This window comes from Ictidomys tridecemlineatus, chromosome 8 (genome assembly GCF_052094955.1).
Source record: "Ictidomys tridecemlineatus isolate mIctTri1 chromosome 8, mIctTri1.hap1, whole genome shotgun sequence".
Taxonomy (NCBI): domain Eukaryota; kingdom Metazoa; phylum Chordata; class Mammalia; order Rodentia; family Sciuridae; genus Ictidomys; species Ictidomys tridecemlineatus.
This window is the reverse complement of record NC_135484.1, coordinates 40610211-40636682: the sequence shown is the minus strand read 5'-3', so window position 1 is coordinate 40636682 and position 26472 is coordinate 40610211. Positions and strand designations below refer to the sequence as shown.

General features: G+C 36.4%; 1 protein-coding gene and 2 pseudogenes across 5 annotated transcripts in view; all 3 read left to right on the top strand.

Moving 5' to 3' along the window:
• Positions 1 to 8984: 8984 nt before the first annotated feature.
• LOC144365752 (ras-related GTP-binding protein C pseudogene) lies at positions 8985 to 11008 on the top strand (annotated as a pseudogene).
• A 5347-nt stretch (positions 11009 to 16355) lies between these two features.
• Positions 16356 to 16909, top strand: LOC144365751 (large ribosomal subunit protein mL42 pseudogene; annotated as a pseudogene).
• A 3999-nt stretch (positions 16910 to 20908) lies between these two features.
• LOC144366063 (heat shock factor protein 2-like) overlaps positions 20909 to 26472 on the top strand; it is a 47704-nt gene continuing 42140 nt past the window's right edge. For 2 of the 5 annotated variants that reach the window (XM_078019307.1, XM_078019308.1), the window contains exon 1: positions 20922 to 21157. In XM_078019307.1, the coding sequence (XP_077875433.1) occupies positions 21065 to 21157 (93 nt within the window). In that variant the 5' untranslated portion in view covers positions 20922 to 21064. Of the gene's footprint in view, positions 21158 to 26472 lie in introns of all 5 variants that reach the window. The other 3 variants (XR_013424911.1, XR_013424910.1, XM_078019306.1) reach the window with 3 other exon arrangements.

Below are 26472 nucleotides of genomic sequence, written 5' to 3'. Positions count from 1 at the left end.
CATTGCCCATCATAATTTTTCAAGACCTGTTTGACAATTTCCTGTGTGAGAGGTCAACAGAACTCTGAACACTAGAGGTATTAGACTTACTGTTCAACACTATATATTTGGGATTTAGAAAAGAGTTCTGTGATTTTATACCTTCTAGTAGTAGGTTCCTAAGAAATGTTCATAATGATAATACTAATGCAACATAGCTATAAAAAAGCAGGATAAGTTTTTTAAAATGTTAAAATTATCATATTGATACTTAAAAATGAACTCTGTCCAAACATCTAGTGGAACGCTCATTAATCCACTGCTGTATCATTTCCTACAAGAAGCTGCCCTGCACTCTTGTGGTGGTTTTTCTCCTTTGCAGCAAACATCCTCAACAGTGTTTATAGTAAAGGGAAGATAACCCTAAATGCATATGCTGATCATTCAGACTTCCTGCACTTATGATCAGGGTTGGGGAAAAGACAAGGATTGTTTAATGTATATGGAAGTAGTAGACCTTTGAAGAACTCAACCGAAGTACTTGCACTCATATACATCTTCCATTTTGCACTGATAGCTGTTTTGTTATGGTGGTCTTGATATTTAGATATTCACCATTCATTTGAAATAATTGAAAGAATGGATCTTATGAATATCAAGTTTTTCCTTATTAAAAATGAAGAATTAGTTTTATAATACCAAGAAAAAAGAGTATACTAGCAATTTTCAAAAAAATATTGTATACATTTCAATATCTCAAACATATGATGCAATATCATCTCAATTATTAAATTATAGTGGATAGATAGAAAGGATTTGGTTTTATTCAGATACAGAATAAAATATAGAAAGGTCTTAAGAATGTTCTACTGATTTTCTAGCATAACTGTGCCTTGTCTACCACCTACAGGAAATATGTAAGATTTGCACTGAACATAACCGTTTGTGTGGGTTATAGAAACAAATCTAATGTTCATTATGAGATTTGTAAAATAGAGACAATTTCATCTACCTAAAATAATTTTCATGTAGTACTGATGGAAAATGACTTCCAATATTATATACATGAAGTCAGATATCAATTAGAATCTAGCACAAATATTTGCAATTACTTAAACTTATCACTCAAATATATTTTAAACTCTACTTTCCTTTAATAAATTGGAGACAGCACAACTAGATTTTCCTCTAACATTCAAATCTATTGTTATTAATTAAATATATCATTTGTGCTGTCAATAAATAGTTTATACAAGAAAAAAACTGTCTTTCCTTTTTTTTTCCTATCTAAACAAGGAAACTGAAGCATAGATTAGAAAAACTTCCAAACCTGAACATTTTATTTAAAAAAATAATAAAAATAAAAAACAGAAGATCTGAATTTTTCACCAAATATTTTTAGAAATTATCTTTCTAGGCCTCATAGCATCCCTGTAACAAAGTGAGTTGCTTTAATGGTTGAATCACCTCCTATGAGTAAACATTTTTAATACGAAACTCTGTACTTGTGGTGTTATTATTTTCTAACAATATTTATTATGAACACATTTTTAATCACAAGTACCATGTTATGCTATATCAAAAACACCTAATCAGGGCTAAATCTATGCCTTCATTTGTTCTCAGTATTTGCCCTCTCCCTAATAAATCTCATTTAAAATTTCAGTTATATTCCAATGACTCCAAATTAATATCTGTAACAAAGATCTCACCTCTGAATATCTAAAAGACAACTTATAATTTATATGTGTATGTCTGAAAGGCATTTCAACTCAACATGCTCAAAGGTATTATGTTGTTTCTCCCAAACTTCAAGTGCACCTCTTTATTCTGTGGCATTATTGAAGTCATCCTTGGAAAACTCTCTACTTCCTTATTTAATGCATCATCCAGATCGCCAATTTCACTGTAAAGTCACCCCCAATCTGTTCACTCCAGTCCATCTCCACTTCTGCAATTCTAGTGCAAATTATTAACACTCCACACGTGAGCAATTGCCTTAACTACCAAATTCATCTCCCTTCCACACCATTGTCTGTGTCCAGTTCACCACACAGCAGCCATGAACAAGAATGGTAATTTTGTTCTTCATTCTAACGGGAGGAAAAAGATAAAGGACCAAGTTATCTTCTCTCTCTGCCACAAACCAACAAAACTGGTAGTAAAGGTATACACACAATCACACACACACACACACACACACACACACACACGCACAAAATAGATTAGGCCAGCAATGAGAAAAAGAGGGGAAAAGAGGGCATTTGAGAAGTAATTTCAAGAAATACTGGGAAGAATGAAAAACGATAAACCGGTGCCTGATAAATAAGGCAATGGAAAGTGCTATCAAGTGCTCACATAGAAAAGGCAGAAGTAGCAAGATGTTCTGCCCCCACAGAATCGGGGAACTGAGAACTTTGAAGGGTTGATCAACTTGGAGAACAGAACTAAGGCATAGGCTAAAAATGGAGAGATTAATTGAAAGACTTCAAACAAAGCATGTCACCTTCCCCCAAACCCATCTCTTTGACCCATAGGCTTTCTTAGATGGTTCAGCTGCTGCCTAAGATTTACCCCATCACAACTAGAGAGAGAGATAGAGAAGAGAAAAGAAGGAAGAAGGAAGGAGTAAAACCTGCCATTCTTCTCTATAAAATCTAACATGGTTCTTTGGAAGAAGCAGGGCAGCTTGTGTGGGAGTTGGAACTTTGACATTCAGGAGTCTAAAACTATAATATTTAGCTCCCACCCACATATCTTAGAACAAAGCTTGCTAGTGCAATAACAGCACCTGACAGAAACTCACCTGGCTTTTCTGTTACTGCTTTCATAGTGCAAACGGACAGCAAGAACCACCAAAAATGTGGAAAGAAAAAATGCAATATGAGAAAGCTCAAAATAAGCAAAAGTGACTCCAGAAAAAAGAGATAATTCATCAACACAGAAAAAGAAGAAAAGGAAGAAGGAAGGAAGGACGGACGGATGGACAGATAGGTGGTACCTTTCTGATGGTACCATCAAAGATATTTGGGAAGATATCTTTCTTATCTACAAAACAAACAAAAAATACAAGTACCAGATGTTCTTAGAAATAAGAAAGCCAGGCTTAGTGGCACAGGCCTGTCATCACAGTGACTCAGAGGGTTGAGGCAGGAAGATCACAGGTTGAAGGTCAGCCTCACTCAGCAACTCAGCAAGCCTTGTCTCAAAATAAAAAGGGCTCGGGATGTAGCTCAGATGTGAAGCATCCCTGGGTTTAAGCCCCAGTACCCCCACAAAAAATCATTATGTTCTTGCAAATTAAAATATTAATATTAAAAAATCTTCAGAATAATAAAATTAAATATGCAATAGAAAATATAAGAGAAAATGAGACATGGTTTACTTGCAGATGTCCAACTTTAGAGAGCACAGAATAAATAGGAAAAGGTGATAATAATAAATAAAAATGGAAGGAATCTCCTACAGCTAAAATGCTTCTTACATGGAAGTCATCAAATTGAAAACATCCATGCCGACACAGTGGCACATCTCTGTAATCCCAGCAGCTCAGGAGGCTGACACAGGAGGATCACAAGTTCAAAGCCAGCCTCAGCAAAATCGAGGTGCCAAGCAAATCAGTGAGACACTGTCTCTAAATAAAATACAAAATAGGGCTGAAGATGTGACTCGGTGGTCGAGTGCCCATGAGTTGAAACCACGGTACAACAACAACAACAAATTTAAAGCATCCATGATGTATCTGATTCAATAGCTAAAAAAAAGACATAGGCTGAGATATATCATTATAAAACTTCAAAACTATAATTATAAAACATACAAATATAATTTATAAATAAGTTGACAAGTGTGGAGATAAAAACAAATTCCCTAAAAAAAAAAAACAAACAAAAAAAAAAAACACAGACTATCATCAGAATTACCAGCAGTACTAGATCAGGGAAAATCATGAAAGGATGTTTTCAAAATTTTGAGGGAAAATAATTTTTCACCCAGAAATCTCTAGTCAGCAAAGTCATTCACCAAATATGAGAGCTGGAAAAAATCAATATCTTCTGACATGTAAGTAATGAGTAAGTTCAGTTATTATAGTGCTTTCTGATGAAATTTCTTTAGAATTGATGTAACATATTCATCAAAAGGAGGGAATACACTAAGAAAGAGGAAAGTTCAAAAAAACAATGAATCCTCTTCAGAAGAGCAATAGTGAGTCCCAGGATGACAGCAGGGTGGATCAGGAAGTTGGAGAGCTCCAAGCAGCAACTAGGTGGCAAAAAGACCTACAATACCAGGGACTCATGACAGAAAGTTCTAATAAAATTTAAAATCCAAAAAAGATAGATGATGCAAGAGAAAAAAATTAGAAACTACAAGAAAAAAAAACAGATATAAAAGAAAGAAAATACAAATATAATGCATTCCTAACATTATATTTCAACAATACCTACAGGATCATAATAGTGTTAACACTCTGTTGAATTTTGTACTTTAGAATCAACTTACAGAGAAAGTATGAAAGTCTTGTGGCTATAGAGTAGAATGCAGTGATGTAAACCTCATTAAAAGTGAAAGGTCAAGAGGACTGGGGATATGGCTTTGTTGTCTGGAGGTAGAAAGGAAAGAAGGGAAAGTAGAACTGACCAGATAAGCAGGGAGGCTGCTCCTGTAGCACAGAGTGGAAAGAGAAAAGGCACTCTCCACAGTTGGAAAAACGAGAGGTTGAGGTAGCATAAAACTTAAAATGGCAGGAACTAAAGTGATTCTATAGAAGAAAGATTTTCTTATTAAAACAAATTGCAAGATCAGGATATAGGAGAGCTTGGTAAAAATGAGCTAAATCTTCATCTATCATTGCAAGAAGCCAATAAAGAGCCTTCACAATTGGTAAATCTAGGAATACAAAAGATAAGAATATTTTGAAGATACCTTAGTGGTATGCTGGTTGTGTGACAGCTAAGATAAACCACTGTGCATCATTTACTTCATCTATAAAATGAGAATAATAGCAGTACATGTTCATTTTGTGTGGCCTCTTCATGTTTATTAGGAACATTAAATAAGTCAATATATGTAAGTCCCTTATAATGTGGTCTGGTGCATTATGAGTGCCACATACAAATTATATATATATATATCAATGCCTTTTGATGAGTGATATGGTGAAGATGGGGAAAGCAGTTACAGGGCTCTTAATTTTCATTAGTCACCTTTCTTATTATTTTTTGTTCTAACAAAAGATATGTGTTGCTTTGATTACCAAAAAAAAAAAATACTTTTTAAAAAATATTGAAAAGAGTCAATTCCAAAACCTAGAGATGCCAAATTTACATTTATCCCACATTTTTTCTTTTTGGTGCTCCCAGCTTCACCCAGGTCTTCACACATCATGCCTGCTGGGGAAGCATTCTACTACTGAGCTACATCCCTAGCCCCATCCCATGAGTTTTTAAGCTGTGCTATAAAACTAATTTTAAAATCTACATAAAGTAAAATTGAATTAAAGCATTAAACATGAGTGCTATTAAATTTAAAAAATTAATTTACCATAAATCTCTTTAATTAAATTGATCAATTTAATTAAACTTGAAATTTTTAATATAAATTTTTTTTGGAATAAAATTTTATTTGTTAAAGTTCCAAAGATAACACGAAGTGTTCCTAAATATTCTCCATCCTGTTTCCCCTTATGTTATTTTTTACGGTGCCAAGATATATTTGTTAATACCAAAAGACCAACATTTGTTCACTACTATTAAATAAACTACAGCTTCATTCACATTTTATGTTTTCTAACTTCAATATATCTTATTGTATTCTAAGATCCAAGTCAGAATATCACACCACCTATAGTAATTTTGTTTCTTGAGTCGCCTTCATTTTGTGCCAGTTTCTCTGTTTCCCTTAGTATTTTTTCTTGATGTTGGCAGGCTAGGGGAGGACTGGTCTTGTCATTTCTAAGGCATCTTTGAAATTTATTTTGCCTGTTTTTAATACTCAATGGATCCATGCCTATAAAAACAGAATTTCAGACATTTTATTGATTTCTGTAACATAGTTATTAATGTAAATTAAACATTAAATATTATAATGTGCTGTACTTGTTTCCTAACATCTCAGAAGGGACCATGTGTTTTTAATTTAAGAGAATAATTTTTAAATGTATTTAATGATATAACAACCATAATATAGAAATATTCTGAACTTCCAATATCCTGGTGAATCATTTAAATAAATAGGAGAAATCATATGCCTTTAACATCTGTATACTTTTTTGTAAAATTATACCTTCAAGAGAAGCACTTGCTATGTGTTCCTATTTTATCTTTTTTTAGTATTTCATTCCAGTTTTATTGTAGAATGATATTACATTGTAAGTATATATCACATTTTCCTTTATAAAAATGTTATGAGATTATTATAAATATAAATAACAGGCCATTGTGTATAGTCGTACCTGAAGTGAACAGTATTTAGGCAGTTTAATTATTTTTTATTTAAAAAAATAACATTAAGGAAGGGAAGAAAATCTGATCTTAGGAAATGCAACAGTCTAAAATACATTCAATAACATAGTTTTTCTAATAATGAGAAATTCTAATGGAAATTAAGAAATTAATCATATTAAATGACACTACGGGCCTAGAGAAAGTGGAAACTAGGAAATCAATCACATTAAATGCCATTTGGGATCTTTGAAAATCAGGTTCAGGTTTCTAGTAGACATTTCTCTTAGCGGTGGTCTTTTTCTTCTTGTATTTACAGATCACAGAAGTAACAAATAATGAACACTAGAGGGAGCCAGAGGCACAGGCCAAAGGATAAATGTCAGCAGCTATGTTTGGGGAATAGCCTTAAAGGAATGAATCAGGAAGATCAAAATCAAAAAGTCGTTATTTATTTTTTCTATCGCTCATAATATAAGAAAGAAATAAAAATAAGTATCCATAAAAATGTATTATGAGTACCATAAAAAAATACAATAACTTTTCTTGGGATATGTCATGAAAAATGTTTATAAGGAAATAAGCTTTGTGACGGATCTTGGAGAATGGTAAAAGATCAGTAAATATAAACGCAGAGGTCAAGATGAATAACACTGAGGCAGGAAGAAATAATTGTGCTGAAGCGAGAGATAAATATGAAAGAGTATCTGGAAATTGTGTACCTTGTCAGAGGATAAAGATTCCTTCCCTACAATAGATTCCTTCCCTACAATATTCATAACAGACTCTGTCTCTTGGTAAACCTCTTTTACCCTTCTGTAGACTTGAAGAGGAAGATTGAAAACTGCAATTACCAATCTTCACTCTGCTTCTTTTATCATTTATAAAAAAATTAAAATTGTACTAATTCATAGGGGTATAATGAAATTAAGCAAGTTAATAAAGACAGAGAATTTGTAACTGTTCCTAGAGCATATTAAATACTATAAAGATGCTTCTTCTTGTTGATGCCATTGTTGGTTATTTGGTATTCATTCAAATACTCTTTTCTTTCCATGAAGAGTTTTCTAATCTCTCCAATCCACTCTGATCTTTCATTTCACTGTACTCAAATTCAATTTTACCTAGATAATATTTAATATCTCTCCAATAATTTTGTATGTCTTCATGTTGTGCCTTCACTAGCTCATATTTTTCTTGGAAGGGACCATCAAATACTGGATACTCATTTGATGTGTCCATGGAACCAATAAAATTGAGGTCAGCTAATGGACAGTGAAAGAATGTGGTTCATATCTTAAAAATGAAAAAGTGAATAGCATGAGATGTAATTACCCATTAGCTAATGGAAAGTGAACATTATAAATAAGCTCAGGAGACATCTGAGCAAACATGCTCAAATAAACACAGTATTTTACTATTTCAACATTATTCAGTAGTATCAGGGAACATTTATTTGATATCTACAATTTCCTATACATTTACTCACAATAAATTTGAAAATAAATTTATTTAGAATTTTACAACAATCTTAGAGGGTTTTGTAAATGATTGAGGTTCATAGAGTACATTTTTGCTAATAGTGATAAAGTTAATATTTAAATCTATGTTTACCAAACTTCAAGTATGTACTGTTTTGCCTATTACACCTTCTACTGATATAAATAAATTGGAGAAAAATAATTTTCATTTTTTAGATTAAGATGGCATATAATTATAGAGTGAACAAATAAAATGAAAACAAGAAAAATAAAAATGAAGTAGGAAGGATGGATATGATCAAAACATGTATATGAGTTTATGAAAACATCACAGTGAAACCCTCCATTTATACAATTAATGTGAGTTTACAAATAATGTTTACAAATAATGTATTACATAAAAATCTGTTCTTTTTGTTTATCATTTTCCAACAAATGTTTATTAAGCACTTATACTGTTCCAAGCACACTTCTAGAATTTGGGATTTACATCTGTGAAAAAACGAAGATCCCTATCCTTGAAAGAAATTACGAGTGTGTGGGATGGAACATTGAGATAGTTGTAGTATTGAATAGGTTGATCAAGATAGGCCTTATGGAAAATATTATATTTGAGCGAAGACTAAGGGGATTTTTATCTCTAGGAAATATAGGCAAATAGTATTCCAGACGGAGGAAGCTGTCATTAAAAAATATCTAGGGAAATATGCTCCTGACATGTTTAAGAACAATAAAGAGTCCACTCTATCTGGACAGAAATGAGAGTAGTAAGAGAGAAGCTGGAGGGGTGAGGGTACAGGTCATGGGGAGACAAATCAGGTAGGCTCTTATGGGCATTCAAAGTTGTTTCTTGGAGTCAAATGAGGACATTTTGCAGAGTGAGCATAGGAGTGACATCTTCTGATGTACAGTTTCAGTTTAAAGTAAATAACATAAAGTCATAGAATTATTTATTTAATTCAAAAGCAGGAAGCTAGCAAAGAGGAAAAATTGGTTTCACCTCTAAAACATCCAGGTAAATTTTTTTCCTTAGGTTATCAAGGAATTTTTATTGCATATTCATTAAACTCTTTTTAGATTAATGACAGGGCGGCGGCCTGGCCTGTCTGGGCGCGGGCGGCGGTGGTCCAGCACCACGTCCCTGCAGTACGGGGCGGAGGAGACGCCCCTCGCCGGTAGTTAAGGCGCAGCGGATTCGTTCCCAAAGGCTGCGGCGTGGAGGAGGAAGAAGAGGAGGCGGCAGCGGCGGGCGGCGGGGTTGGGGCGGGGCCGGCGGCGGCTGTGGCCCTGGGGGGGGGACGCTGACAGCTCCAAGCGGAGGATTCTGCTCATGGGGCTGCGGCGCTGCGGCAAGTCCTCCATCCAGAAGGTGGTGTTCCATAAGATGTCACCCAATGAGACCCTCTTTTTGGAAAGTACCAACAAGATTTATAAAGACGACATTTCCAATAGCTCCATTGTGAATTTCCAGATTTGGGATTTTCCTGGGCAGATGGACTTTTTTGACCCAACCTTTGACTACGAGATGATCTTCAGGGGAACAGGAGCATTGATATATGTCATTGATGCACAGGATGACTACATGGAGGCTTTAACAAGACTTCACATTACTGTTTCTAAAGCCTACAAAGTTAACCCAGACATGAATTTTGAGGTTTTTATTCACAAAGTTGATGGTCTGTCTGATGATCACAAAATAGAAACACAGAGGGACATTCATCAGAGGGCCAATGATGACCTTGCAGATGCTGGGCTAGAAAAACTCCATCTTAGCTTTTATTTGACTAGTATCTATGACCACTCAATATTTGAAGCCTTTAGTAAGGTGGTGCAGAAACTCATTCCACAACTGCCAACCTTGGAAAACCTATTAAATACCTTTATATCAAATTCAGGTATTGAAAAAGCTTTTCTCTTTGATGTTGTCAGCAAAATCTACATTGCAACAGACAGTTCCCCCCTGGATATGCAGTCTTATGAACTTTGCTGTGAGATGATTGATGTTGTAATTGATGTGTCTTGTATATATGGGTTAAAGGAAGATGGAAGTGGAAGTGCTTATGACAAAGAATCTATGGCAATTATCAAGCTGAATAATACAACTGTCCTTTATTTAAAGGAGGTGACTAAATTTTTGGCACCAGTCTGCATTCTTAGGGAAGAGAGCTTTGAATGAAAAGGTTTAATAGACTACAACTTCCACTGTTTCCGAAAAGCTATTCATGAGGTTTTTGAGGTGGGTGTGACTTCTCATAGGAGCTGTAGTCACCAGACCAGTGCCCCTAGCCTGAAAGCATTGGCACACAATGGCACGCCATGAAATGCCATCTAGTCTGAATTACAGCATCAGGGCTCGATGCCAGCTTACTCTTCACTGGAGGGTCAGATGCCACGTGCTGCAGGACATGGGAGCTGCTGCTTGTGGGAATCTGGTGCCTGTTCCACTAGAGACGAGGGGTAGAGTTTCTCATTTGGATGAAAACCCCTTCAACCAGTGGTATACAACTGAAGCTACTATTTCTTTTTTTAAAAATGGCAAAAAAAAAAAAAAAAAAGGAATTCTAGACACCACAGAACTCAAGTGTGTCTTTCTCCTCTTTTGGGTCCTATTTAGATAGTTGGGATATTTTGGACCTGGAGATCACACCATTTATTCATCATATCAGGGAATGTTGCCATCAATTCCAGCTGAAAATAATAGAAAAAACTGAATTTTTATATGCTTCCTTTAGGTTTTTGTTTGAGTAGTCTCTAAACCCTGCTTTGCTTAAGTTCTAACACTGCCTCTCCGATCTCAGTTTTGGACATTGCACCTCTAAGACCTTTGAAATGCACTCACTTGCTAACTCAGAGGATGCATCGTCTGATCGCAGCAAAAGACATTCCTGTGATTGTTATTGAAGAAATGAGAGAAAATTTTGTGCTGCATCAGGTGGAGAGCAAGGCTCAACAGTGGCTGCACCCATTCCCTTGGAAGTATTGAGGAAAAAACTTTGAAGTGGAAGAAAATTTTTACATCTGTGTTTTGAATACCAGATGTATGAGTTTTTTCCTCCTGCGTTTGATAAATGATCATGCTAAATGTAACAAAGGAGTTTAATTTTTTCTCCACAATCCCCTTCTAGGGGGATTATGTCACTGAAATATTTAGTCCACTTTTCTTTAATCTTGATGTCAGCCTCCCCATACCTTTTATTCTAAGCTATCTAGATTCTTTAAGAATTGATGTTTGTTGACCACGAATGACTCTAAAGCACTGGTGAACTCCACTGGGTGTTGGAGAGAGCATGCCGTGCCACATGTGTTGTTTAACATACCTTGTCTCCAGTATTCTGACACCAAGTGTCAACTGTGGTACTTACTTCACCTGGGATATTAATTTGTAATTGTTTCTTTTTGTCAGTGTTTGATACCCTTTCTGTTGATTTAAATTTACACATTATTTTTACTCCACATGCCTGGTAGTCATATGTCCCAAAGCCACTGGACCACTTGAGTACTTAAGTGCCACTGTTTAATGGAATATATATATTCAGGTCTGTAAACCTAACAGTGTGACTTGGAGTGCTTCCTTCAGGTGATTTTGACTGTTGAGTATTTACATGGACCATGGTGATATCCAAAAGAAAATGCTTTTATATTTATAGATTATTTCATTGAACTATATATAAAATGGGTATCAATAAATGTATTTACTCCAAAAAAAAAAATAAAAATAAATTAATGACAAATATCACACAGATAATTCTAATTTTAATAAAGGTAAATAATTCTTGGCTCACCTAGGGCAAGAATAATACTTTAATATCTAATCACTAATTTTTTGTTATTAAATACAAATATTAATAATAATTTAAAATGTGTATTAATTTATCCAGTCATTATAAATCAACTGTCATAATAAAATATTTTGGTTAAACTTGTTCTAATATGCATAATAGTTGGGCTTTGGGGACGTCTGGAGAATTTGGTGTAGTTTGAAATCATGAACCTCCTGCAGAGAATACATGAGCAGTCTTAACTACAGAAGTTTCTAGTAATAACAGTGTGCAAGGGAGAGAGAGAACAGGAAGAACCAGGGCTAAAACTGGCTACAGACCAGATGGGAGTGAACACTGGCAGATCCGGTGTTCGCTGTGTATGGCGAACTTCTCTACTGAGGACAGCACTGACAGATAACCCAAGGCAGGGAAGCCAAATAGGTTGCTACATTGTTCACCTACTATATTAGTGTGCTAGAGTTACTAGGTGGATTAAACAACACAAATCTGTTCTCACAATTCTGGAGATTAAAATCCAAGATCAAGGTGTTGGCAAGTCTGGTTTCCTCTAAGGCACGTTTTGTTGGCTTCCAACTAGCTGTCTTTTCCTTATGTTCTCACATAGTCACCCCTTGCTCTGTGTGTTGTCTGTATTGTATGCTCTTCCAGTCATATTGGATTCAATCCATCCACATGTCCTACTGATATAAATAAATTGGAGAAAAATAATTTTCATTTTTTAGATTAAGATGGCATAGAATTATAGAGTGAACAAATAAAATGAAAACAAGAAAAATAAAAATGAAGTAGGAAGGGTGGATATGACCGTAAAGGACCTCATCTCCAAGTATGGTTAAACTTGTTCTAATATGCATAATAGTTGGGCTTTGGGGACGTCTGGAGAATTTTGAAGCATCAGGGTGAAGATTTCAACATATGAATTTTTATGGAGCATGAATCACCCTATAACACCTTGCATCAAGATCCAAATGATCTATCTGGTGGAAACAAGACTCAGGTCTGGAGTACTCAGTTACCTAATTAAGCTCTAGGTAAAACAGGAGACCCAAAATATGTTTTTGTTTGTTTGTGGGAGTAGCATATTTGTTATTACAGATTTTGATAATTTAAAAAATGTCAAAACAGTTATCCTGGAAAAAGCAGCATTTTTTTGTACTTTCTTGTATTTATTATAATAGTCTTAATTTTTAAAGTCAGTCTTCCTGTGACAAACCATGTGTAAGAGCTAAGAGAGCAGCCAAGTCAAGTGGGTATACACTGGAGGCCCAAATCTGCACCAAAACAGAAAACTGCAGCCCAGTTATAGGCTTGAGAAGAGAAAGAGAAGAAAGGGAAGGCTACCACTTTGGACTGGGGATGGCAAGCACTTATTCCAGACACATCAGATACAGGAGACTTGAGACACCAGGTTTCATCCATCATAGAATAGGCCCATCATAAGATAAATCCTAAACAACATAGTGGAAAGACATAGGCTTCAAAGTGGAAATATTTTGCACGCTCCCAGTACCCTCTCATATGTACATACATATTTCCATACGGAAACATGCTGATTTGTGAGCCTGTGGGAATATGACCAAAATTCTCTGGATCTCAATGCCCGTAAATATCTCCATAAATATTAGCTGCTTTTCTCCTCTTGCAGTTGAGTAAGTCTACAGGAGATAGTTACCATAAATTATTAATTGAACTAGTGAAAAATAAAGCATAAAGAAATTAGTCCAAAACAGATATAGAATATATCTTCAGCTACCAATTCCCAAAAAGTTACAAGTAAGATTTAGTTTCCTGATGTTGCATTAACGGTTATGAAAATACCAAAGAATAAAGGTATTTTCTTTCATTTTTATCCAATGGTGAAATCTCCCCTGAGCACCAAATATTAGATTATTTTGTCAAGCTTAAATATTAACTATTGCCATAGAAGCATGATGTTGACATTTCTGGTTGCTAGAAGCATCATAGCCTTGGATGCACATACAATAGCTTTCTTTTGGCTCAAATAGGGGAATTTTTTTTAAAATCAGTGTTACTTTCTTATTGTATGCTGGTAATAATGGAAAATATAGATTTGCTATGTAAATCATTCATGAAGATCTGAATTCACTAATCCAAAGAAATAAAAGCACCAATATTTAAGGATTTAAGCTTGAGATTTCTTTCTTTCAGCCTGTCTTTCTTTCTTTCTTTCTTTCTTTCTTTCTTTCTTTCTTTCTTTCTTTCTTTCTTTCTTTCTTTCTTTCCTTCCTTCCTTCCTTCCTTCCTTCCTTCCTTCCTTCATTCCTTCTCTCTCTCTCTCTCCCTCCCTCCCTCCCTCCCTCCTTTCCTTACTTCCTTCCTACCTTTTTTACCCTCTTTCTTTCTCTCTCCTTTTTTTTTTCAGGATCTTTAAGTGTAAATAAATGCTGGGCATGATAGTACATGCCTGTACCCTAGCATCTGGGGAGGCTGAGGTAGTAAGAGGATCACAAGTTCAAAGCCAGCCTCTGCAACTTAGTGAGGCCTTAAGCAACTTAGGGAGACCCTATCTCAACATAAAAAATACAAAGGGCTAGGGATGTGATGTGGTTCAGGGGTTAAGTGCCCCTGGATTTAATCCCCGGTGGAGGGGTGTGTGTAAATAATTAAATAAATAAGCTCCTTGAAAATGAAACAAATGTCCATCAGTAGCCTGAATATATTCTGCTCTAAACACACTGTGGAGCACCATGAAATTATTAAAAAGAGTAAATTATAATTGTGCCAATTGAAATAATTTTCACCAAGTGTTGTCAAAATGAGAAAAGCAAAATTCATCAAAATATATATATCAATGTTCATGGCAACACCATTTATAACAGCCAAAAGATGGAAGCAACTAGCATGTCCATTCACAGATAAAAGGATAACAAAATTCAGTGGTGTGTGTGTGTGTGTGTGTGTGTGTGTGTGTGTGTACATATAGGATTCTACCATATAAAGAAAGAACATTATAAAACATGCTACAACATGGTTGAATCTTGGGGACATTATGGCAAGTGAAATAAGCCATTCTCCAAAATGAATACTGTATGAACAGATATATATGAGATACAGATATATGTGAGTAATCTAATTTATAAAGTCAGAAAGTAAATGGTGGTTTCCAGAGACTGGGGGAATGGAGAAATGGTAATTGTCATGAGAATACAGTTTTACATTTATAATATTAAAAGAGTTTTGGAGATTGTTTACACAACAATATGAATGTACTGAACTACTAAATTGAACACTTAAAAATAATTAACATAGCCAGGCCTAGTGGTGCAAGTCTGTACTTCCAGTGATTTGGAAGGTTGAGTCAGGAAGATCATAAATTCAAGGATAGACCCAGAAATTTAGCAAGGTCCTAAGCAACTTAGACTCTCTATCAAAATAAAAAAAAAAACTAAAAGGTTGGGAATGTGGCTCATTGGTTAAGTATCCCTGGGTTCAATCCCCAGTACCCCCCCAAAAAAAGTTAACATAGTGAAATTTATACAATATATATTTTACCACAATTAAAAGTAAATATAGATTTTTTTTTAGGCAAGTGCAGTGATGCACATTTGTGGTCCTAGCTACTCTGTAAGAGTAGACAGGAAGATCACTTAAGCCCAGATGTTCAAGATGTTCAAGACCAATCTATGTAACACAGTAAGACTCCACCTCAGAAAAAAAATGTTAAATACCTTTGTATAAAAATAATCCACAAAACCATCTACATGTATGTGAATATATATATGTCTGTATATATACATATATATGTATATGTGTGTGTGTGTGTGTGCGTATATATATATATATATATATATATATATATATATATATGGTATTAGATTACCAATTATGTCAAAGTTGAAAGGATGCCACCAGGTGTCAAACGAGGTAATTTGTACAAATGTTTGGTAGGTTGTTCCAGTAGATCAAGAAAATAAATGGTATAGAACTTATACGGAGGAAATGGGAGTTCTTCACAGAGTGATGTTAGGAGGTCTTTATCATAAGAGACTGGAAATATATCTTGGAATATATCCTTAACCACTAATATCTGAAAGGTGCCATGCAATTAAACCTACAATCCATCACTGAAATTTAGTTTTCCATCTAACTGAACTCATAGTTCAATGTAAGGATCTGTTTTGTTGCTTCAATCTGGAGAATTTTGCCAGATTTACATTCTTGATGACTAAGCTAAGCCAATTTGACTATTTCAGTGATTGGATTTTTTGTAGTCCCAAAGAATCAGAATTAGCGAAAGTTGACTCATTTTCTTTTCACAACATTACCATCAAGTTGAAGAACTAAGAATCAGTTGCTATTCTGCCACGTTTACAAGGATATGTTACCAAAAATATGCAAAAAGCTAGTTCCCCATTCTATAAACCAGGTGAAGTACACTGATGTTGCAATGTTCCAACATTAGGTCTCAGCAAATGTTCAAGAGAGTTGGTAAAATCTAGATGTATTACTTTCATACTCTAGAGCAGTTCTCTGCCTAGAACCCAGGATTTTAGAAGGCCTTGAATATCCTAATGCATATACTCATTAAGAATCAAATAGGCGGAGGTGGTCTCCTGGAATAAAAATTGGTGTGCCTAGAAGCAGATTTTAAAGTTGGTTGCTCTTCAGAACATCTTTCATCATATGGTCTGATCATCTTTATTAACACCATGGCAGCGATAGCATTCAAATGGATGATATCAAAGAGAATTCTCTGGAAGCATTTATTTGCAGTTCAAAATAGTGCTTTTTCTAGTGTTTGTCATAAATCCACATTTTCTTCTCTTCCAGATGCCTATAATTGCAAAGTAGAGCTTGCTTTGATATCTGATGGCAGGACATTAGTATGGTGTACTATTCTGTGGATATCCCATGTGAACATACACAACCTATTTCTCAACCAGATCCTGTGCACAGTAATGAAGAAACACATGATCAAGTGCTAAAAACCAGATTAGAAGAAAAAGATGAACACCTTGAGCAAGGACCCATGATAGAAAAATTTAGCAAAATGTTCTTTACTACTAAACATCCTTGGTATCCTCATGGACAGTATCATAGACGTCGCAAGAATCCGAACCAAAAGACAGATGATATTGATACTCCTGGGAGAATCAAAGAAAAATGTTATCTGGTGTCTCATTTGCCATTTGAGAAAATGCAATCTAGTGTATTCACTAATATGTTATTTAGTAATATAATAAAATGTCTTTTCATATATTAAAAAAAAAGAAAGAAATATGCCCCTCTATCACTTGGGATCTAGCACTCAGTGTTGGCATCCTACAGTTCTTAACATCACTCTATCTCCTATGCCTTTGAAATACAAGACTTTAGGTTACTCTACTTTCTATCCATGCCAGGGACAGAATTGTTTCAGAGTAAAAGAGAGTTTATTTTTTGAAGCATTTAATCCATTTGATTTTTTTTTCAAAATATTAAATTTAAAATGATATTTATGTGAATAGTTTTTAAAAATTAAAATTTATTAAATATAATTTATTGAATTTTAATTTTGTAACAATTCTGAATATAACTTAAAATATGAACATACCTACTTTTTCAACATTCAACATTTATTTTTAATAATTTTAGAAAATAGATTGGTTTTTAAATACATTTGTGCTTTGAGTGCAATTACATTTTTGATCAATAACATCAATAACATCCAAACAACACAGATTATGTAACAATTTTGATGATGACAGCCTAATCAGTGACTTTGCTGAAATAAAGTCAAGAAAAAATAATTATATGGAATAAACATGATTTAATAATTATGTCTTTATTCATTAATGATTTTAAACATCACTGTTCCATTAATAGAATACCAGACAATAATAATTACATTTGATCTTCTTGGATATTTTACCAAACATGTCTTTTTTTTTTTCTTTTTCTTTTTTGTGCTGGTGATCAAACCCAAGGACCCATGCTACCAGCATTTACTCTACCACATCCCTAACCTATTATGTCTTATGAAAACTATGGCAAAAAAAATTGTAAGAGAGCCTCCATTTTTACTTTCACCCCAGAGCACCCAAATGCTTTGATTAAGAGGATAAAAATCCTAAGGTCAGGGACAAGGGCACCTTCAGAAGAAGGGTGTTATTGCTCAAGTATCAGGATTCCCAGTTTAGTCCAAAGTGGAGGTGTACACAGTTTTTAGTAAACACAAATATCCTGAACTTCACTCATTTCACACACAAATTCATTTTCACATTTATTATTCTAATTAACAAAACTTTGATGCTGATTTAAAAAAGAAAGAAAGAAAGAAAGAATGCTTTCAGAGAGTAGGAATTTGTTACATCCTTCAAATGCTAACCAAATGCCTCTGGAGTGTGTATTCTTAATTAGAATATTTCAACCATTAACTATCCCTAGGGTGCAAATTACAATTAAGGGTCACACTACATATTACTGTTTAAGTAGGAGTATTTTAGAGTAAATTATAGCAAATCTAACAATCACCACGTATAAGGGCTTTATAAAGCAAGAGTTCTGTCATTAATTAGCAAGTCTTTAATGTGTCCCAGCCAGGCCTTGATTCAGACTTTGATCTAAAAGGTCAGAAGTCATTCAGTTCTATCCTGGCCTTTTCAAGGAAAAGGAAGCTTGACTAAATGGATGATTAGCACTTATCTGTGTATTCACTGATTTATTCAACTAATACTTATTGAGTTTAATATATACAAAACACTGTGATAGCTTTGTAGGTGAATGAATGTAATTATGACAGTCTTTATATTAAAAGTATTTTCATAGTCCAGTATAAAAAGGCACATGCATTTCAATATGATGTAATAAGTGCTATAATAAAGATCACCAAGGAAGATTTCACCAAAGAGATGAGATCTGCTCGCAACTGACCTTGAACATTAAGGAGAAATTTAGGGTATAATAGGGAACCAGAAGGGCTCTCCAGGAGAGGCAACAGTGGTGGAAATATACAGGGGTGTGAAAGAATGTGACTTGTAAAATAACAGCAGTGAAGCAGTCAGGTGTGGCTCAGGCTAAGGTGTGAAGAGTGCTGGACCATGACTCGAATAGTAGGTAGTATCAGAACACTGAAGGTCTTTCATGCCATCTTAAAGGTTTAGACTTAGTTCTGGAAATTATGGGAAGTCACTGAATGACTTCAAAGAGAAGATAAGGTTTTCAGATTTGTGTTTTAGAAAGGTATCTGTAGGATTGTGGAGAAAAATGTCAGTTCGTTGAGTTTCACTCACATTTGATGTAAGAGGCACTAGATCTGGTAAATACCATTCCAAAATGGAGAAAAATCAACACATTGTCCAGAAAGGAATGTAGGTAGAAACCTCTGTGTAGTTCATCTTTGGCTTCAGTCTTCTTATCCTTGAAAATAATTATTAATCACTAAGTCTGGTTACACTGTTAATATCAGATTTTTGCATAATTGATTGGATCGGAATCTGAATCAGGTACTTTGAAGCTTCAATGATTGGATGGTTGTGGGGATTGAATAAGAGCCCTTGTCATATTTAAAAGCTAATCAAAAATCCTTTATTACTTGTATCCCTTCATACATCTGATTTTGTTTCAGCGAATAAGCCAGTGCTGAACACAAAGTCAGTATTCAATCAATATGTGCGCATTGAAAATTATGTACATTTAAAAAAATAGATTATTTTACATATACCTAGGTAGGAAACTAATTCTACAGTGAATTATCTTTATTTGCAAATCTTATTTTTTGCTGACTATTGTAAAAGCTAAAAGTTTAATTTTGCACAATTCTTCATACTTTCAAAGAATTTTTCAGCTATATTATTAGGGAAACTATAGGAAAATATATTCTTATCTCCAAGGAAGAAATGGGAAAAAACCTTTGCAGATACATTAAAGAATTCTTCCAAATGACACAGAACCAGTGTAATTTAACATACATTAAAGTGTCCCTGAAGCTGAACCCAAGCTCAGACTTACTTTTTCCTTGCCCAATAATTTTTTCCATATGCCAAACTATTTCGGGTAAATAAAAATGTACCTACAGTGTACCTGAAGGAACAATTAATTTGACTAAAATAATATAAAGTATTAGACAATGAGCTGGGCCTGATGGCACAGGCCTGTAAACCCAGCAGCTCCAGAGGCTGAGGCAGGAGAATTAAAATTCTGCAATTTAGCGAGGCCCTTAGCAATTTAGGAAGACCCTACATCAAAATAATAATAATAATAATGATGATGATGATGATGATGATGATAATGATGATGGACTGGGGATGTGACTCAGTGGTTAAGTGCTCCTGGGTTTAATTCTGTTCCACCTCCTAAACTCCCCCTCACTCTCCTTACCCCCTCCCCAGAAAAGAATTAGGCTAATTCATTTTAGGCTGGGCACAGAGTAGGCACTGATGTTTGCATAATTACAAACAACATGTAACAGCATGCTTATTAGAGTGCCTGGTTTACGGTAATCCGTATTTACAAAATAGTTATTGTTTAAATTCCTCTTTTCGATAAATATTTTAAAGGAGTCGCTTTCCCCTAATTAAAATTTAAGGATAAGGTTCATTATTTTAACAGTTTCTATTTGGGCCTAACACATCACATTGGAAAGCTGCCCTCTGCCTCACGTGATTTATCCCTTCCACTAGCCAGATGCAAATTACACTTTGCTTGCTAAACTAAGGACTCAAAAGCCCCTGATGGCTTTTTGTAGCCCTTTCTGACACAGCCAGAGAATTCAATGCCCTTCCCAATAGAAACAACTAAGGGCCTTCTCCTAAGCTGGAGGCCCGCTACAGCGAAACCTCCCGTGTAAAAGGCGAATGAGAAGGCAGCGTCCTCTTTAACTTCCGCCCATCACGCCGGCAGCATCCAATCACTTTTCTCTGTGGCGCGGCCGGGGGCCTAGGACTGGCTCCTCGGAGGACGGGCGCGAGACCAGCGCGCATGGGCGGAGCACAGAGATTTGTCTGTCACGTGCGGTCCCCAGGCCTCCCAGCCTAGCTGAGCGCCCGGCGGGGCTGGCTGGGAGGCGGGGCTGGCTGGGAGGCGGGGCTGGCTGGGAGGCGGGGCTGGCTGGGAGGCGGGGCTGGCTGGGAGGCGGGGCTGGCTGGGAGGCGGGGCTGGCTGGGGGGCGGGGCTGGCTGGGGCGGGGCTGGCTGGGGCGGGGCTGGCTGGGGGCGGGGCTGGCTGGGGGCGGGGCTGGCTGGGGGCGGGGCTGGCTGGGGGCGGGGCTGGCTGGGGGCGGGGCCGAGAGCTGCTACGCCTGCGTGGTGGGCGTTCTCCGGGAGCAGTTGCTGCCGCCGCCAACGCCTCAGCCAGCTGCCGCCGCTTTTGCCTCCGCCAGCACCACCACCACCGCTGCTGGGTTCGGGTGTAAAATTCGGAATTCCTGCTCTGGTTAACAATGAAGCCGAGTTGGAACGTGCCGGCTTTCCTCAGCAAGCTGTGGACGTTTGTGGAGGAAACCCACACCAACGAGTTCATCACCTGGAGCCAGGTATGGTCGGGGCACCGCGGTCTCCGAACCGCCTCCTCCCGCTCCCTCCCGCGGGGTTGTCCCTCGGGGCCTGCGGCTCCACGCTCCCTGCCAGGCGCGCGGCGGCTGTGCGGCACCGCGCGCGGCCTTTGCGCGCAGCCTCTAGAAGACCCCTGGTGTTGTTCACGAGGGGAGCTGGGGCCCGGCCGCACCGCTCGCCGCAGGCCGCGGTGGGGGAGGGGCGGCCCGTAACGGTCGGCCGGGTCGCGTTCCGAAGCGGCCCCGCGCAGCCTAGGCAGACGACGTACCTAGGGCGCGGGAGCCACGTTATTGCATACTCATCCTCCATCCGGCTCGGGTAGGGATCGGAACCCGGAGATCCAGGCCGGGCTCTTCGGCGCGGGGTTAGCTGGGGAAATCTGTACCCTAGCGACCTGACCACACGCACACACCCCTCGCTTTGCATCTGGGATCTTTTATGAGGAGAGCTGTCGGGGGAGTAGGCAGATGTTCAGACGCAGGCTATTGCTTATCAATGGCTTTTTCAAACATTAAATAGAAAATGGCAAAGTATTCTTTGGAGTCGGGCCATTTGTGTAATCGGGTATTTTATAATTATGATAATGAAAGTGCTAATAGACCGTGTTCAGTAACTTGATGAGGAGCTAAGGATGAATTACTAAATTTCCCCAGTTGCCCGCAGAATGGTATATGGGTGCCTAGATTATTTGATCATGACTCTGCTTCCAAACAAGGATAACCCCACTCAAGCCTCTTATCCAGTCTGGTCTAAGTTTCTCTGTGCATAAGATGGATGGATGAATGGGTTGCCTCCATGACCCTAGACCCTTTCTAGTTCCAAACACAAAGATTCTAGACAGAATGATTATTAACATCGACACTACATTTACTTTAGTAGACACTTGGATTATTGGAATCAGTTTATGAGGTATTTTGGGTTTTTCTTAACTGTAGATGATCACTTAGTTGGGAATATTTTCATGTATGGAGTTTTTGAGAACAAGTCAAAACTACCAGCATAATGCCTGACACCTGTTACATGCTAAATAAATGTTGTCTCCTTTCCCCTTTTCTTTCTGCTTGTTTCCTTTTTATTAATAGTTTTCAATTTTATTTTTAATAGTGTACCATATCAAGCATATGAGATTTTGACTATTCTTAGTGTCATTTATTCATTTTTAAACTTTCTAGTGTTTAATTTTCTTGTGTTGTCAACTGGATTTTTTTTTTAAACCCTCTGGATGAAGCTGTGCATATTAAGCATTTGATGAATTCTGTACAGTTGTGCAAGGAAAGGTGCAAAGAAAGCCAGCCACTAGGATGTACTTAAAATAAACAGATGTCTCATGCTTTTCATCAGTCAGAAGGATTAAAAGTTGACAAGGATGGATCAGCACAGACTGTTACTCATCTATGTATTCATGTTAGAAATTGGATGAGGTACTCTTTCTGCCTGAGCTGACTTTATCATACCTTTTTGACTTGGAAAAGCCTTATTTATACTACTTAGAAATGGTACCTACATATATTGGTAATTGGTTTTAATAAAAGGTTATTATTATGTTAGTGGCAAGTCCAATAATTTCTCATACGCCTAGTATATTAATAACATTCTTATTTTCTCTGCAGTATCAAATGCAGAGTTTCATACTCATCCACAAATACTTAATTTCATGAATTTTAAGGTAAAGAAATAAGACCGTCATTTTTTATTCCATTATTAAATTATTAAGTCAGCTTTTTTTTTTTTTTTCTTTCTGCACAGGGGATTGAATTCACAGGCATTTAATTGCTAAGCCATATCCCCAGCCCTTTTTATTTTTTATTTTGAGACTGGGTCTCAAAAGTTGCTGAAGCTGGCTTTGAATTTGCAGCCCTCCTCCCTCAACCTCCTGAGTCACTGGGATTACAGGCGTGGGACACTGTGCCCAGCTTAGTGTATATTTTAACTACTCATTTTTCTAATATACCAGTAGGAAAATGAAAATGAACTCAGGTCTGTATCTGTGCCAGAGTTACAATAAGTGTTTAGTGTTTGATGAATGAGTGAAATCCCTGTGCTAGTGGTAGAAATGATAAAGAACATTTGAAAAGAATTTTAGAGATCATCTAGTTTAACTCCATCTCACCCACCATAATTGAGGATTCTAGGCTTAGACAGGTTGGATTACTTAGCTATAGTTACACAGCTAGTCAAGATTGGAGATCAGCCTCTTAACTTAGATTTCTGATCCCCAAGGTCAATTTTCTAACAATAGATTTCTGAGCTCCACCAACTGTACTAAAGTTAATATAGAGATTAGCACCATATTTAATTTTTATTTTATTTCTTTGGTACCGAGTATTGAACCCAGAAGCACTCAACTGCTGAACCACATCCCCAGTCCTATTTTGTATTTTATTTAGAGACAAGGTCTCACTGAGTTGCCTAGTGGCTCACTGTTGCTGAGGCTGGCTTTGAACTCAAGATCCTCCTGCCTCAGCCTCCTGAGCCGCTGGGATTACAGGTGTGCTCCACCATGCCTGGTTCCATGTTTAATTTTATACGAAAATGATGTCCATGGGGCTGGGGATGTGGCTCAAGTGGTAGCGCGCTCACCTGGCATGTGTGCGGCCCGGGTTCGTTCCTTAGCACCACATACAAAGATGTTGTGTCCGCCGATAACTAAAAAATAAAGATTAAAATTCTCTCTCTCTCCCCTCTCTCTGTTTAAAAAAAAATGATATCCTTCACAAGTTAGTGGATAAATCTGGATAAATGTTATCTAGTACTAACCTAGTAGCTTAGTGCACCTGCCTATCTTCAATCATGCTGTCACACATATTTTCTAAAAGCAGTGCTGACACTGAAAGGTAAAGCTTTTAAACAGTGATGTTAGATGAAAAACCAAAATAAATTACCCGCATCTTTTAAAAGTTGCTATTTATAGTTGTTTCTGTTTTATTTATTTATTTTCCCATACTTGTGCTGCACTTCTGTTGAGGTAATTTAGCATTTATAGTATCTGATTGAAAATCGTATTAAGGCCTTTTAGAAGAAGCAGATGTTTTGGGAACCAAGGAATCTTAGGCATTTTTCCCCCAGTGGCGGAAAATAATCTCTAACTTGAGTGTAAGGCAAGGACAGAAAACTCACCAGCTGCAGTTTGGAAAGTTTGGCTTAACAGTTCTAAAGACTTACGTAACTTTAGTTTTTCTTGAAATTTGACAAAATTAAGTGAAATAATCCTCTCTTCATTAAACAGAAATAATATTGTGAATGATCAAAATTATACTAAATTTGTTACTGACTCAAAATTTTTAATAAGTCTTTAGATCCAAGGTCTTTAAGAAAAACACACTATACATATTTCAGTTTTTCCTTTATTCTCTCCCCAAACAAAAAGTTGTCTTTTTTTTTTTAACATTTCCCATAACTTCAAAATTTCATATAATAGTTCTTTGTTCAGGTAAACAATTTATTTCCACAGTCAAGAGATAGTATTTTCAGACAACCTAAAGCATGTTTTTAAATGTAATATATCCTAAAGAGAAGGGCACATGTATAGCTAGGAAGAAACTGGGGAAACCTGATACTCAGAGACAAGAGGTTATGGAGGTTAAATGAAAGTTCTTGTCATTGATAGTGAAGAACAGCTTTTACTGCTATTGAATGTTGATAATTATTATAAAGTAGCATAAAAGAAGGAAATTTTCTATAAGGTCAGTATTCTTACCTTTGTCTCTGTTTCTCAAATTGCTTGAGAAGGATGCACGATTTCACTAGAGACCTCATACCCATTTGTTCCACTTTTTGTGCCTTTTGGAAATTCTCTAGTATTCTCAAATCAGCACAGATGAATAAAGAAATAGGAGGTGGAGGGAGCAAACCAGAAAACTGTAGTGTTTTCTAGCTGTTTTGAAGGAATTTGAATATCCCGGCAACCATTGCATTATTTTGATGTTCTAGAGTGAAACACAAACATGGCAAAGTAAGGGTAAAATCCAAGTTAGATGGGCCTGCAAAAAAGTTGGAAGACTCATTTGCAAATTATTTTTATTTGTATATGTAAAAGAGGAGTTAAAGACTTAAGAAATAATTGGTGAACATTGAGAAGTTACAGACTTGTTAAAGTTGCACATTTATATTCTGGAAATTGTTTTCAGTGATCCCAAAGTATTAGATTATTTGTAAGAACATTTTGAGCATTCTACACTAAGAGTGCCAAAAGTTTAATTTAGGCATTAGAAATGGCTACTGACTACTTTTGGAAAGTTTGCCAACATTTATGGGTAAGGATGGAGGAGAAGGTACCAATCTCTTGTCCCACTCAGTAATGGCTTTCTGACCCTTGTAAAATGTTTAGGGAGAAGGGAGAATTCACTGTTGAATTGCTTGAGCCTTATGGGTTTATGGCAATAAGGTTGAATTTTTGTACTCAAAGATGTAATTGATTAATTTTAGAGTAGAGACTGAAGGAATACCAAAGTAGAGACACAGAATGATAGGAGTGAATGAGGGCTTTGTGTGAGGAAGACAATGCAAATTCAAATAAGAAACTTTCATCTTTATTTGTTATTATCCAAGAGTTGAGATTCGACAGATATGATTGAGTTTATTGAACTAAAGATTCATTTAAGTAAGTTAATCATAAATATTTGTTGTGGACCTGTTAATGCCCAGTATGCTAGGTACTAGGAATTTATTCAGTAGTGAACCAAAGTGCTTTTGTTCGTGGAGTTTACATTCTAGTAGAAGGTACTGATAGATAAAATAAGCCAATATGAATAACTGAGCAGTGATAAGTACCATAAAGGAGAGCAAACAGGTTAACAGTCTGTCAGTTATGATCCAATCAAAAGACAACATCCACAGAATATTTTCAATAGGGAAAGTTTAATAGAATTACTATTTCATAGGAATTGGAGTAAAGAAAACTCTAAAGAATATAGGGGTAGTTAGTAGGAACAGTCAGTGTTGGTATAGCTATGATAATGCCATAGTAGGGACACTTCCCTCAAAGCTAGGATCCTGGCCTTGTTGGAGAAAGTGTAGCCATATTTCACTGAATGGAAGAGAAGTCATTTGTGTTGGACTGGTGGAACTTACTGGAAATCTGACATTTAGAACTCTGAGCAAGGATTGATCAACTACAGCCCAAATGCCAGTCATCTGTTTTATGAATTTAATCGGAACATAGCCGTGATCAGTCTATTTATATGTTGCCTATAGCTGCTTTTTTTGTTACACAGAGAAAATCTTGACCTTATCAACAAGCAAAAAATATTTATCTGGCCCTTTTAAGAAAAATTCAGCCCCCTGTTTGAGAGTAAAT